This window comes from Cannabis sativa, chromosome 4 (genome assembly GCF_029168945.1).
Source record: "Cannabis sativa cultivar Pink pepper isolate KNU-18-1 chromosome 4, ASM2916894v1, whole genome shotgun sequence".
Lineage (NCBI taxonomy): Eukaryota > Viridiplantae > Streptophyta > Magnoliopsida > Rosales > Cannabaceae > Cannabis > Cannabis sativa.
In genome coordinates, this window is record NC_083604.1 from 63,472,696 (window position 1) to 63,486,415 (window position 13,720).

At 31.8% G+C, this 13,720-nt stretch overlaps 1 protein-coding gene and 1 non-coding gene across 2 annotated transcripts; one reads left to right on the forward strand and one right to left on the reverse strand.

Annotated features, from left to right (window-relative positions):
* Nucleotides 1-30: 30 nt before the first annotated feature.
* LOC133037061 (uncharacterized) lies at nucleotides 31-12,394 on the reverse strand. The gene is made up of 2 exons (XM_061113870.1): nucleotides 12,154-12,394; nucleotides 31-1,508 (listed from the first exon to the last, which is right to left on the reverse strand). The coding sequence occupies exons 1-2, from the start codon at nucleotides 12,392-12,394 to the stop codon at nucleotides 31-33; spliced, it is 1,719 nt and encodes a 572-aa protein (XP_060969853.1).
* Nucleotides 12,395-12,973: 579 nt separating this feature from the next.
* On the forward strand, nucleotides 12,974-13,080 carry LOC133037579 (small nucleolar RNA R71). The gene has a single exon (XR_009687671.1). It is a non-coding gene; the product is annotated as a small nucleolar RNA R71 (small nucleolar RNA).
* Nucleotides 13,081-13,720: the final 640 nt, after the last annotated feature.

Below are 13,720 nucleotides of genomic sequence, written 5' to 3' on the forward strand. Positions count from 1 at the left end.
TGGTGCTGAAATCAATTTCTCCTTAAGAACTTAGAATGCCTTCAAACATTCTTCTCCAAACTCAAAAGGAACGCCATTAACAAGTAAATTGGACAATGGTTTAGAGATCTTCGAGAAGTCTTTAATAAATCTTTGGTAGAAACCAGCATGACCCAAGAAACTCCTTACTCCTTTCACAGAAATTGGAGGAGGCAAATTCTCTATTATTGACACCTTAGCTTTGTCCACCTCAATACCTGCTTTTGAGATCTTGTGTCCTAAAACTATCCCTTCTGTTACCATAAAGTGACACTTCTCCCAGTTTAGGACCAAGTTTGACTTTTCGCATCTGATTAACACCTTTTCCAAATTCTCTAGGCAATGATTGAATGAGGAACCAAAGACTGAGAAATCATCCATAAAGATCTCAATGCATGATTCTATTAAGTCCGAAAAGATAGCCATCATACACCTTTGAAATGTAGCAGGAGCGTTACATAATCCAAATGGCATTCTCCTAAAAGAAAAAGTACCATAAGGACATGTGAAAGTAGTCTTTTCCTGATCCTTAGGTGCTATGGCTATTTGATGATACCCAGAGTAGCCATCTAAGAAACAGTAATATTTTTGCCCCGCCAACCGATCTAGCATCTGATCAATGAAGGGCAAGGGAAAGTGGTCTTTTCGGGTTGCTTTGTTGAGTATTCTGTAGTCAATACAAATCCTCCAACCAGTAACTGTTCTAGTAAGGATTAACTCATTCTTTACCACAGTCATCCCTCCTTTCTTAGGTACCACTTGAACTGGGCTAACCCACTTGCTATCTGAAATAGGATATGCTACACCAGCATCTAGCCACTTTACCACCTCTTTTCTGACAACTTCTTTCATTGGTGGATTGAGTCTTCGCTGTGCATCAATTGTCGGTTTGGCGCCCTCCTCCATTAGAATTCTATGCATAACTGTAGAGGGACTGATTCCCTTAACATCACCCAATGTCCATGCAATAGCCTTATTGTGCGCCCGAAGTACTCTAAGCAACCTATCAGTCTCCACATCAGAAAGTGAAGCGGACACTGTCACTGGAAGCTTCTTATCTTCTCCCAAGAACTCATATCGTAGATGATTAGGAAGCACTTTCAACTCTAGCTCTGGAGGTTTCTCTGTAGATGGTGCAAGCTCTTTTGGTACTACCCCCAACTCTTCATAATACTTTCTGTTCAATGGGCCATAGGAATCAAGCCATTTAACATACTCCATTACCTCCTTTCCCTCTTGCTCAGTCAAGTCATCTTCAATTAAGCTCAATTCTAGAGGATCATCTATCAACTTTTTCTCATTCACAATGGTATCAATCAGATCAATAAAGAAACAGTTATCACTTGCCTTTGGGTAAGTCATCGCCTTTAACACAATGAAAACCACTTCTTCTCCTTGCACTCGCAGCTTCAATTCACCCTTCCGAACATCGATCAAAGCTTGGCCAGTTGCCAAGAATGGTCTCCCAAGAATGATTGGGACGTTGTTATCTTTTTCCATGTCCAGAACAATAAAATCAACTGGGAAGATGTGTTGGATATATTTTACCAGGATCTAGATTTACTAACAAGTATGTTTCATTAACATCCTAATATGAATTCTAAAACAATGAAATAAACACATATAAAGTTTAGGAAACCTTACATTGGGTGCAGCGGAATATAATGACTCCTTCTGTTCAGATCTCTAGCCCTTGATTCCTTTCTGTAGCAGAGCATCACCAAGATCTGAACCTGGATCTGTTTCTCTCCTTCCTTTGATGGTGATTCTCCTTCTTGTTGGATGATTTTCCACAGTCTTACACACTATGATTGAGATACCACTTGATGTGTGTGGGCACTCACTCATTCACTCAAGGATTTCGAAATTTAGAGAAGAAAAGAGAAGAAGAGTTTTCGGCTATAGAGAATAGAAAGAGGCTCAGTTTTCATCTGACAAAGTTAAGTTTGAATGAGAGCCATCACTATCCATTTATAGGTAACCACCTAGTTTTAAGTTAGAATTATTTGGCATTAAAATAATGAAAAAATAAATGATAAAACCCTATAAGTGTGGTTGGCCATGGGCTTTGGATGATGGGCCTCACTTATGCAATATTGCTGTTTTATCATTTCTGCATCTCATTTTCTCAAAAATGCCAATTTTCAAATTCAACCATTTAAATGCCAATTGTAATTATTTAATAACTAAAATTAATTATTAAATAATATTATCATTTAATATATTAATTAATTAGACATATAAAGTCTCTCAATTAATAAATAAACCTAGAATCTCTTTTCTTTACAAATTCACCATTGATTAGTGAAAATTCATAAACTAGACATAGTCTAACTTTAGAATTATAATTGATTAATCAAAATCAATTAACTGAGTCTTACAAGCAGTATGGTCTCAAATAGTATGGGGACCATGGGTCTATATATCCGAGCTTCCAATAAGCAGATAAAGAATTTATATCTTAAATTCACTGACTTATTAATTCTTCGTTGAATCCACGCATAGACTCTCAGTATATAGAACGCTCTATATGTTCCACAATATAGATACGTCATTAGTTATCCATTGTTATAATCCTAATTTGATCAATGACCCTCTAATAGATGATCTACATTGAATAGGCACTAAGTTACCGTTACACCTTCAATGTATTTTATCCTTAAAACACTTAGCTCCGTATAAATGATATTTCAGCGAAGTGAAATGAGATCTCCACCATTTATCTCTTTTTAGCCAAGCTCGAAGGATATCATCGTTTCACTTCTAAATTCCTATAGAAGTTATAGATTCCATATTTATGTTAGCGCTCCCACTCAATTATACTATCATGTTCCCAAAATGTACGTATCACCCTGACCCAAAAGTAGGCTTAACTAACAAATCAAAGAACATGTATAATACTCTTGAGATCGAACCTAAACATATCAGGATTAAGATCATTTGATCTAGGATCAACAGGTGATATTGAATTGAATAGATATTACGGTAAATTTTAATATATCTAATCAAAGTTCAACATCGGTCCCTTCCGATGTATACTCCATACATCCGATGCTGGTAAACTTTGCCAATGCCCTGGAAAGGACATAATACTTATCCAAGGTGTAAGAATACACATCGCTGATTATCATGTCAGTCTAAATCCAGTGAACTGACAAATCAGGGAATAAACTTTGGAACATATAATTAAGATTATATTCCACTGTGTTGACAACACTATAATCATTAACAAATTGATATGTTCTGGACTTAAATAGAATTCATACATTATGTAAATAATCATGAAATAAATCATGTGAACCATGCAACATTAAATGTTATTTCTGATCTATATTAATAAATAAATCTGATTATATTGAAATGAGTTTTATTTAGGGCATAAAACCCAACAAACTCCCACTTGCACTAATATAAAACAAAATGTGCATTTCAAATAATCTCAACACCTTGATATACAAATCAAGTGTAGTAGTAGTAAACTCCTCGTAATAGGATTTGACAGGTTGAATTAACCACAACCTCTCCTTCACCATAACTCTTCCTTAATCACAAAATCATTGATAATGTGAAATTCCTCTCTATATGTCTACTCTTTTGGGATATTGGATTCTATACCTTTGGCAACTACTTTTGGTTAATCAGGAAATTAACACTAGTAGTTAAGATAAGTTGAAACGGTGCCACAATTGTATAGAACTTTCCTTAGACTGAATAAGTACCTTTCCAGCAACTTTAACATTCAGTCCTTCTCTGGTAGACTAAGAGACTTCAGATAGGTTTTTACACTTCTCCAAAATCACTACTCCACCCCCAGAGTAATCACCATCTTATCAGCAGACTTTCTAGCACAAAGGCAAGTCTCGAAATCTGATGTGGTGTAGTCTAAGAGTTTTAAACACACCCTTATTGACTAACATATAGTTCCTCTTCTTAATCTTAAGATTTACTTGATTGTCTTCCAATGTTCCTCTCCTGGATTAATCTGATACCTACTCATTACTCCCACTCAACAGCAGGTGTCTGGTCTAAGGCATACTAAAACATATATGAGACCTCTCACTGTTGATTTAAGAAATTCTTTCATGGCTTTATCTTTTCTGGAATAGTTGAGACTTTTCCTTAGATAAATAAAATATATGCCTAGAAGTCGAGAAGCTTCTATAGATTGCCATTAGAAAGAAAATGCTTCAGCATCTTACTAAAGTAACTTGCTTGCACTAGAGTAAGTAATTACCAGGTATACCACAAGCCATAGGTTTCGATAAACTCAAACCTATAATACTAGGAACAGGAAGTTTTGTTAAGGCCATTGAATAGACTTATTAACGAAAATTTCCTTTTATGTCCTTGTAATAGAAAACTTTAGGTTATTCCATGTGAATGGATCAAACCATAGTTCTATTGGCTTTCTTCTTAGTTTCTTATTTTGACAATCCATTACTTGTTTAAACTCATAATGGATTTTAATCACTAGTGTCTTCCAAGTCATAAGAAGTGAAGTTCTTGAAAACTCTCCCACTACGACAAGGTACCGTGAATTATGTCTAAGAAAACTAAATGGTATTGATTTCTTCGGTTGTGTCAAAACAACAGAGACAGTGGGATCATCATATGGAATAAGATGATAGAATACTTTTGGAATCAAGAAAAAAATATCTCCTTTATTTGCTACTTTATTTTCAGACTTAGTCATTTTCTTAGAAAAGTAGTATTTGTTTAAGCAAACACTTTCTTATCTATTGACTATGGGATGGTCCACCCCTAATCACTTAGAATAGCTAACAAACCACGGTTAACAGTTCTAGCTTTTCTTAAGATTTTGATTAGGTCATCCATGAATCCAGTAATGATTTACACTAAGTACCCAACCATTGCATCATTCTGAAATTGTATTACCATAGAAGGATGTAGGCAACGACTAGTAACTAATCATCAATATGCAAATCGAAATTTCTGGGGAGGTGAGTTTGGATATAATTCAAAAATCAATTTAATGATCTTTGAACTGCATATCTACTAACTATTTCTCCACCCCTATCAGTTCGCAAGATCTTTAACCACTTACCATAATAGTTTATCACCATTACTAGAAATTTATGAAATATTTCAAACATTTCAAATTTCTTTGCATAAGGTATAATCTAGAGTGATCGTTTTAAGAATACAACGAAAAAAACTTATATCCACCCCTGAATGTACATCTATCTGCAAATGAGATGAACTTACTTTCAGTGGATATAGGCATATTAACTCTTTGCAGAGATTGATCTTTTCAAAACCACTATGAACAAGATACAAATGCCATAGATTAAAAAAAATTGTGGTTGTGTCTTTTGATGACTTAGGTTTAGTTACATCAAAGAGTTCTTAGAATAGTGCAAGTGGATCCTGGTCACAGAATACTAAACTCATATTCCATACAGTTTGCATCCATTGATAGAAAATGGTATTAAACACTTATGAAAGTGTAACTGTATTGTATTCTGGAATTAGAAATATAAGAAAATTTCTGTTTGGAATCTAAAATTAAAATCAAAGACTTAAATTTATACCAAATATAATGAGTAATTCTTTCTTGGACCACAACTACTAATTTAACTCTAAGTTTGATTTACCCATACAAGTAGGAGATTTCTAAGATTGAGGATTTATATCATTTTGGGATAGAATTTCGGGAATATAATCATATGCGTCATTTAATTTCTTAAGAGAAAATAGAATGACATGAAATGATTTATAGACCATTCATCCAATGATATGTTATTGAGCTAATTCGAAATGAATAAGCTAAGAGGAATTAGGATAATTTCGTTGTTTAAATAAGAATCCAACGATGCTTCGATTAGCGAAAGACAAAGTAATCTTATTTATACAATCTTCTTGTTTCATATTGTAAAAATACTAGTCTAAGGTGTCATCAATTGATGAACAGCTAGATGTTGCATATACAATATTTATCTTTCGAGATCTAACACTATTATGTATGTCTAATGGTGAAAATCCATTAGGGATTTATCTCATTAGAAAAACAAACCAAGTTAGACCAACAACGAAGATTCAAAATTAAACTACAATTTAATAACAGAAAATAACATGGTTCAATATAAATTCATACACGATTCAGAAATTATTAAACATATAGCAAGTAGGAATGACAAGTGAAAATACTAAAACATACAATCCTAAATTATTTCTAAGGTCTTCAACAAACTGATATCAGTGTCCCGTTTAGGCGAGAGTCAAAGCTACCATCCATTGAATAGAGTTGTCAGCTCATCTAAAATGTTAAACATTCTAGCAACCTTTTATTCGATCAAGATTGGAATCCAGCGTTGTCCCGTTTAGGCGAGAGTCAAGGCTATTCTATATTATGAGCTTCCACCATTGTTTCATATTTTGTAAGTCAAATACAGTCGCCACCATTAGGGTGATCCATACCATATAAAATACTTACAAAGCTACTTATCTTTCGAGATTAAACGGTGCTAACTTGCTAATGAACGTTCCTCCATTAGGGAGGATTACTCACTAAAACAAAAGCTATGTAAAACAAACAATGGAGATTGAATGTCCTAATAATAAAGCTCATTCTTTAAAGTGTATTTTCTTCTAATATTTATTTTAATCTATTTATTTTAAATATATATATTTATTTAATTAAAATTTCCAATTTAGAATGAAAAATTCTAAATATAAATTTAAATTTAATATATATAAATTTTACTTAGATGGATATGAAAATAACATGAATTATTTCCATCTTAGTAATAATTTCAAATAAATATTTAGAAAAATATTCAATTTAAGTTGTTACAAAATTAATTTAAATTAATTTACAACTCAAATTTAATTTTCTATAAATATACATTGCATTTCGAAAAATTGAAGTATTTAAGAATACTATTTTCGAAAAAAAATGCTTTAAAATAAAATAAAAATAAATTCTAAAAAAATTATTCTAATTTAATGTTGGCCCAAAATTAATTAATAAAATTAATTTACAACAAAAATATAATTTTCCTATTTAATTAAATATATAAGAAAAATTTAAAAATATTTAAGTATCATGATGAAAATCAACTTAAATATTAATTTTCTTTTTAATTAAATACACTAAAAAAATACTTCAAGCAAAAACAGATAAAATCTATCTAGATTTTTATTGACTAATTAATTCATTTTTTAATTAAATATATTTTACTTCATTTATTTTTAATTAATCACTAAATGAAAAAATTATTGATTTAAGTTGGTCCAAAATTAAAATAAATAATTTACAAGTTTAATCTATTTTTCAAATAAAATTCGAAATTTCTGCATTTAAGAAATGCAATTTCGAAATTGTGGAAAAAAGATTAATAAAATAAAATAAAATATATTTCGAAAATTATTCAAATTTAAGTTATATGAAATAAGATTTCAAACTTAAAATAATTTTCAATTTTAATTAAATAACATGAAAATAATAATATTTAAGTATCATGATGAAAATTAACTTAAATATTTAAATTTTCAATTTAATTAAATGTATTAAATTCAAGAAATAAATAATTAAGTATAGAGAAGACTTAATTATTAATTCTAATTTAATACTAGGAAAAATATACTTAACTTAGATTGTACCAAAATTAATTATTAAACAATTAATTTCACAATCTATGATATTTTCCTAATTAAATATTAGAAAAAATAACTAGTTCTAGAAATAACTATCTAGAATAATTTCATTTACTAAGTGTTTTTCTCAAATTAACTTTAAAATATTAAATGAAAAAAATAAATTTCATATATTTTAAAAGTTAATTATGTTGCTAATTCAATTTTAATTAGGTTAGACTAATATAATTAACCTAATACAATTATTTAAATAAGGCAAATGGGCCTTCACAATTGGGGTAGTTCATGTGAGGGGGAGCTGGGTTCAGTATGTCGTACCCACTTCTATTGGCCCCCAACTCTCACACAAGGCCCAAAAGAGAGGAATTTAACCTTTAAATAAACAATTGTTATTCATTGAATAAGCCCAAATTTAATTGGGCCTAAATAAATTTACTTATGTCAAAATTTATTTTAGCAATCTAGTCCATTTACTTAGTAAAACTTAAATGGGTTTCCTATATGCATCTAAGCCCAATAGCAAACATATAGGCTCACACAGGTCAAATGATTTGGATGGGCCCTATCATGTTACCAGGTTTACACAGATGAAAGAAATTACAAAATTTATCTGTTACAAATTATTTATAAGATCTATTGACAATTGAACTATTATTAAAATCAGATCATTGGATCTGTCAACAAGTTAATCATAGCAATTTAGATCAAATAAATAATAGGTTTGTAAAAACAAATTGAATACATAATAATATAATCAAACAATACAAACAATAATAATTGATCTGGAATATCTGGAAAGTAAGCTAAAATATCTCAATTTTAAAATTTAAAGTAAAATTAAATTTTTAAATAAATATCTTAACTAGAATTAAAATTTAGGTTGTTAGAGAATATTTGAAAAAATTCAAAATTCAACAAACTCCTAAATTTCTTAAATTCTAACAAAAATAACAAAAATATCTAACCAATTTTTCAAATATCAAGTTTATTCAAAATTTAAATTTATTTAAAATTTCTAATAAGATAAAATAATATAATATCTTGAATTTTAAATTTAGATATTTTATTATATTCTGAGTCTTATAATTTAATAAATTTCAATATTACATAAATAAACTAATTGAAAAATAAGATATTTTATATGGTTAGAATATTTTTTTAAAAAAAAATAATAAAATAATAAGTTTGAAAAATTTATGGTTTGAAACCCTAAAATATCTATTCAAACTAAACTAACCAATTTTTCAAATCTTCATGTTATTTTTGCCAAAATATAATTTTAATAAAAAAAAAAATCTAACAAGATAAAATGTTAAACCTAACATATTCCTAATCTTATAATTTTAATTAATAAAATATATTTTGAAAATAACAAATTTGAAAAGAAATATGATATGGTTAGCAAATTTTGAAATTAGTACAAGATTATTTTAAAAAAGATAATATTTTAATATAAAAGTAAGATCATTTAAAATTAAATTAAAAAATAATATCTGATCTTATAATTAAAATAAATAAAATAATCAAAAGTTTCAAAATTAACCATAAGGCTCCTTTGTGAGAAATCAAATTTTCAAAATTCAAAGCCTACTAATATAATAAACTAATTTTAATTAATTAAAAAATTAATAAAAATTAATTTTATTCTGAAAATTAGATTTTTAATTGAAAATTCAGATTCTACACAAAATTCTACCAAAAATTGACTTTTGTTTCAATGAAAAACGATTTTTGAATCAAAAGTTATGACGAAAACAAGTTTGAGGCATAGGGGTATGCATTGCATACCCATGCGCGCCCGGAAGCAAGGGTGCAAGCAGCCCCATTTGACCGAGGATCTTGGGTGCGAGCTGCCCTTCAGACAGTAGCATGTCCGAGAGGATCTGAGGCTCGTGCGCGCGCGTGTGACATTCAAATCCCAATATTTTCGTTCAAATTCAAAAAATCATTACTAATTCATAAAAAATCCAAATTAGGTTCTGTAAAAGCCTAAATTTATTAATTTTTCGTCTACTTTCCGGAAAAAATAATTCCAGATCGAAATAAAAAATATTTCAGTAACATATATTGCGATTTCTAAACTATCATCAAATAAGCACATAAACCACATGAAACCATCCAAATCAATGCAAAACATCGTTTTAATTCATATTTCATGAAAGTAAATCATTACCATGGCTCTGAGGCCAGTTGTTGGATATATTTTACCAGGATCTAGATTTACTAACAAGTATGTTTCATTAACATCCTAATATGAATTCTAAAACAATGAAATAAACACATTTAAAGTTTAGGAAACCTTACATTGGGTGCAGCGGAATATAATGACTCCTTCCGTTCAGATCTCTAGCCCTTGATTCATTTCTGTAGCAGAGCATCACCAAGATCTGAACCTGGATCTCTAGCCCTTGTTGGTTGATTTTCCACAGTCTTACACACTATGATTGAGATATCAATTGATGTGTGTGGGCACTCACTCATTCACTCAAGGATTTCGAAATTTAGAGAAGAAAAGAGAAGAAGAGGTTTCGGCTATAGAGAATAGAAAGAGGCTCAGTTTTCATCTGACAAAGTTAAGTTTGAATGAGAGCCATCACTATCTATTTATAGGTAACTACCTAGGTTTAAGTTAGAATTATTTGACATTAAAATAATGAAAAATAAATGATAAAACCCTATAAGTGTGGCCGGCCATGGGCTTTGGATAATGGGCCTCACTTATGCAATTTTACTGTTTTATCATTTCTGCATCTCATTTTCTCAAAAACGCCAATTTTCAAATTCAACCATTTAAATGTCAATTATAATTATTTAATAACTAAAATTAATTATTAAATAATATTTTCATTTAATATATTTATTAATTAGACATATAAAGTCACTTAATTAATAAATAAACCTAGAATCTCTTTTTCTTACAATTTCGCCCTTGCTTAGTGAAAATTCATAAACTAGACATAGTCTAACTTTAGAATTATAATTAATTAATCAAAATCAATTAACTGAGTCTTACAAGCAGTATGATCTCAACTAGTATGGGGACCATGGGTCTATATATCCGAGCTTCCAATAAATAGATAAAGAATTTATATCTTAAATTCACTGACTTATTAATTCTTCGTTGAATCCACGCATAGAACTTAGAATTGCACTCTCAGTATATAGAACGCTCTATATGTTCCACGATATAGATACGTCATTAGTTATCCATTGTTATAATCCTAATTTGATCAATGACCCTCTAATAGATGATCTACATTGAATAGGCACTAAGTTACCGTTACACTTTCAATGTATTTTATCCTTAAAACACTTAGCTCCGTATAAATGATATTTCAGCGAAGTGAAATGAGATCTCCACCATTTATCTCTTTTTAGCCAAGCTCGAAGGATATCATCGTTTCACTTCTAAATTTCTATAGAAGTTATAGATTCCATATTTATGTTAGCGCTCCCACTCAATTATACTATCATGTTCCCAAAATGTACGTATCACCCTGACCCAAAAGTAGGCTTAACTAACAAATCAAAGAACATGTATAATACTCTTGAGATCGAACCTAAACATATCAGGATTAAGATCATTGGATCTATAATCAACAGGTGATATTGAATTGAATAGATATTACGGTAAATTTTAATATATCTAATCAAAGTTCAACATCGGTCCCTTCCAATGTATACTCCATACATCCGATGCTGGTAAACTTTGCCAATGCCCTGGAAAGGACATAACACTTATCCAAGGTGTAAGAATACCCATCGCTGATTATCATGTCAGTCTAAATCCAGTGAACTGACAAATCAGGCAATAAACTTTCGAACATATAATTAAGATTATATTCCATTGTGTTGACAACACTATAATCATGAACAAATTGATATGTTCTGGACTTAAATAGAATTCATACATTATGTAAATAATCATGAAATAAATCATGTGAACCATGCAACATTAAATGATTTCTGATCTATATTAATAAGTAAATCTGATTGAAATGAGTTTTATTTAGGGCATAAAACCCAACAAGATGAACTTGTCAACCTTGACTAACACATCCTCAATGACTCCCCTAGGATGAGCTAGTGATCGATCAGCCAATTGTAAAGTTACTGTAGTAGGTTTTGCCTCACCAAGCTGTAATCTTCTGAAAACTGACAAAGGCATCAAGTTAATGCTGGCTCCCAAGTCACATAGTGCGTTTATTCCTTCAATTTTTCCAATGGTACAAGGAATAGTGAAACTCCCTGGATCTCTGAGTTTGGGAGGGAGTTTCTTTTGCAGAATGGCGCTACACTCCTCAGTTAATGCCACTGTTTCATAGTCCTCCATTTTTCTCTTCTTGGACAATATCTCCTTCATGAACTTCACATAACTGGGCATTTGTTCCAAAGCTTCAGCGAAAGGAATGTTGATGTGTAATCTTTTAAAGACCTCTAGAAATTTTGAGAACTGCCTGTCTAGATTGGTCTTTCGGAGTCTCTGCGGATAAGGTATCTTCACATGATGATCTATACTGATTGGCGGAGACTGTTGTTGTGGTGCAGGACTATCAGTAGCCATCGTCTCTGTTGATGTTGGAGTTGGTGTCGGTTGATCTTTAATTTCTTCATCCACTGGTTGTACCATATCAGGCCCTTCATATTTCTTTCCACTTCGCAGGGTGATTGCCTTGCAGTTTTCTTTAGGATTCACTTCAGTTGTACTAGGCAAGTTTCCCTGAGGACGAATCGCTATATGAGTTGCCAGTTGCCCCATCTGAGTTTGTAAGTCTTTAATGGAAGATCTCGTCTCTGTCATGAATTGCAATAATAAATCTGTCTGAAGACCAGAATTTCCACTAGAGCTTTGTTGCTGAGTCTGTTGTTGGTTCTGTGACTGGTTCTGATTTCTCTATTGATAGAACCCACTATTCCTTCGATTTCCTCCTTGATTAAACCCATAGTTGTTGTTGTTTTGAGAGTAATTTCCAATAGCTTTTGCTTCATCCATTGCAAATTATTCACATCTTCCTGACATTCTGCATAGGGATTAGGACCCCCACATAGCTCACAGACCACTTGAGCTTGTTTTACTTGAACAGACATCAGTTTTGTTAGGGCCTCTACCTGAGCTGTCAACTTGGTAATAGCATCCACCTCAAGCATCCCGGCCACCTTCTTTGACTGACTCCTTTTAGTTGGCCACTGCTGATTATTCAGGGCCATCTTTTCCAACAAATCATAGGCCTCATTTGCACTTTTCCTCATAAATGTTCCACCAGCTTCTACATCTATAAGGGTTCTTGTGTTACCTACCAGCCCGTTGTAGAAGTTGTGAACCAGCATCCACTTCTCAATACCATGATGAGGGCACTTTCTGATGAGATCCTTGAACCTTTCCCAAGACTCATGGAGAGATTCATTATCCTGCTGACATAAGTTGTTGATTTCTCCTCGCAACTTGGCAGACTTTGCTGGAGGAAAGAACTTAGACAGAAATTTTGTTGCCAAGTCATTCCATGTTGCTATGGAGTTTGGAGGCAAGGAGTTCAACCAACTCTTGGCTCCTTCTCTCAACGAGAATGGAAACAGTCTCAAACGGATGGCATCATCACTAACTCCATTGACTTTGAAAGTCTCACATAGTTCCATGAAGTTTGATAAGTGCATATTGGGATCTTTAGAAGGGAGTCCACTAAACTGGATTGAAGACTACACCATTTGAAGTATGGCAGGCTTAATTTCGAAGTTGTTAGCATAAACTACTGGTGGCCTGATGCATGACTGAACCCCCGTAAGAGTTGGGAGGATATAATCTCTCAAGCTGCGGCCATTAGCTTGATCTTCAACGGCACCTCCATTATTACCGTTGTTTCCTCCATTATTTGCAACATTAGCGTTATCAGCCATGATTACTGGTGTTTCAGCAGGTGCTGAAACTCTCTCTTGCCTTTTGTTCCTTCTGTTTCTCCTACAAGTCTTCTCAATTTCAGGATCAACAGGCAATATGACTCCTTGACCTTGACGGCGCATACACTTAAAATCCTTAAGATAGATAAAGACAGTATTGCAAGAAACAGATTAGAAATTTAGCAAGAGAAAT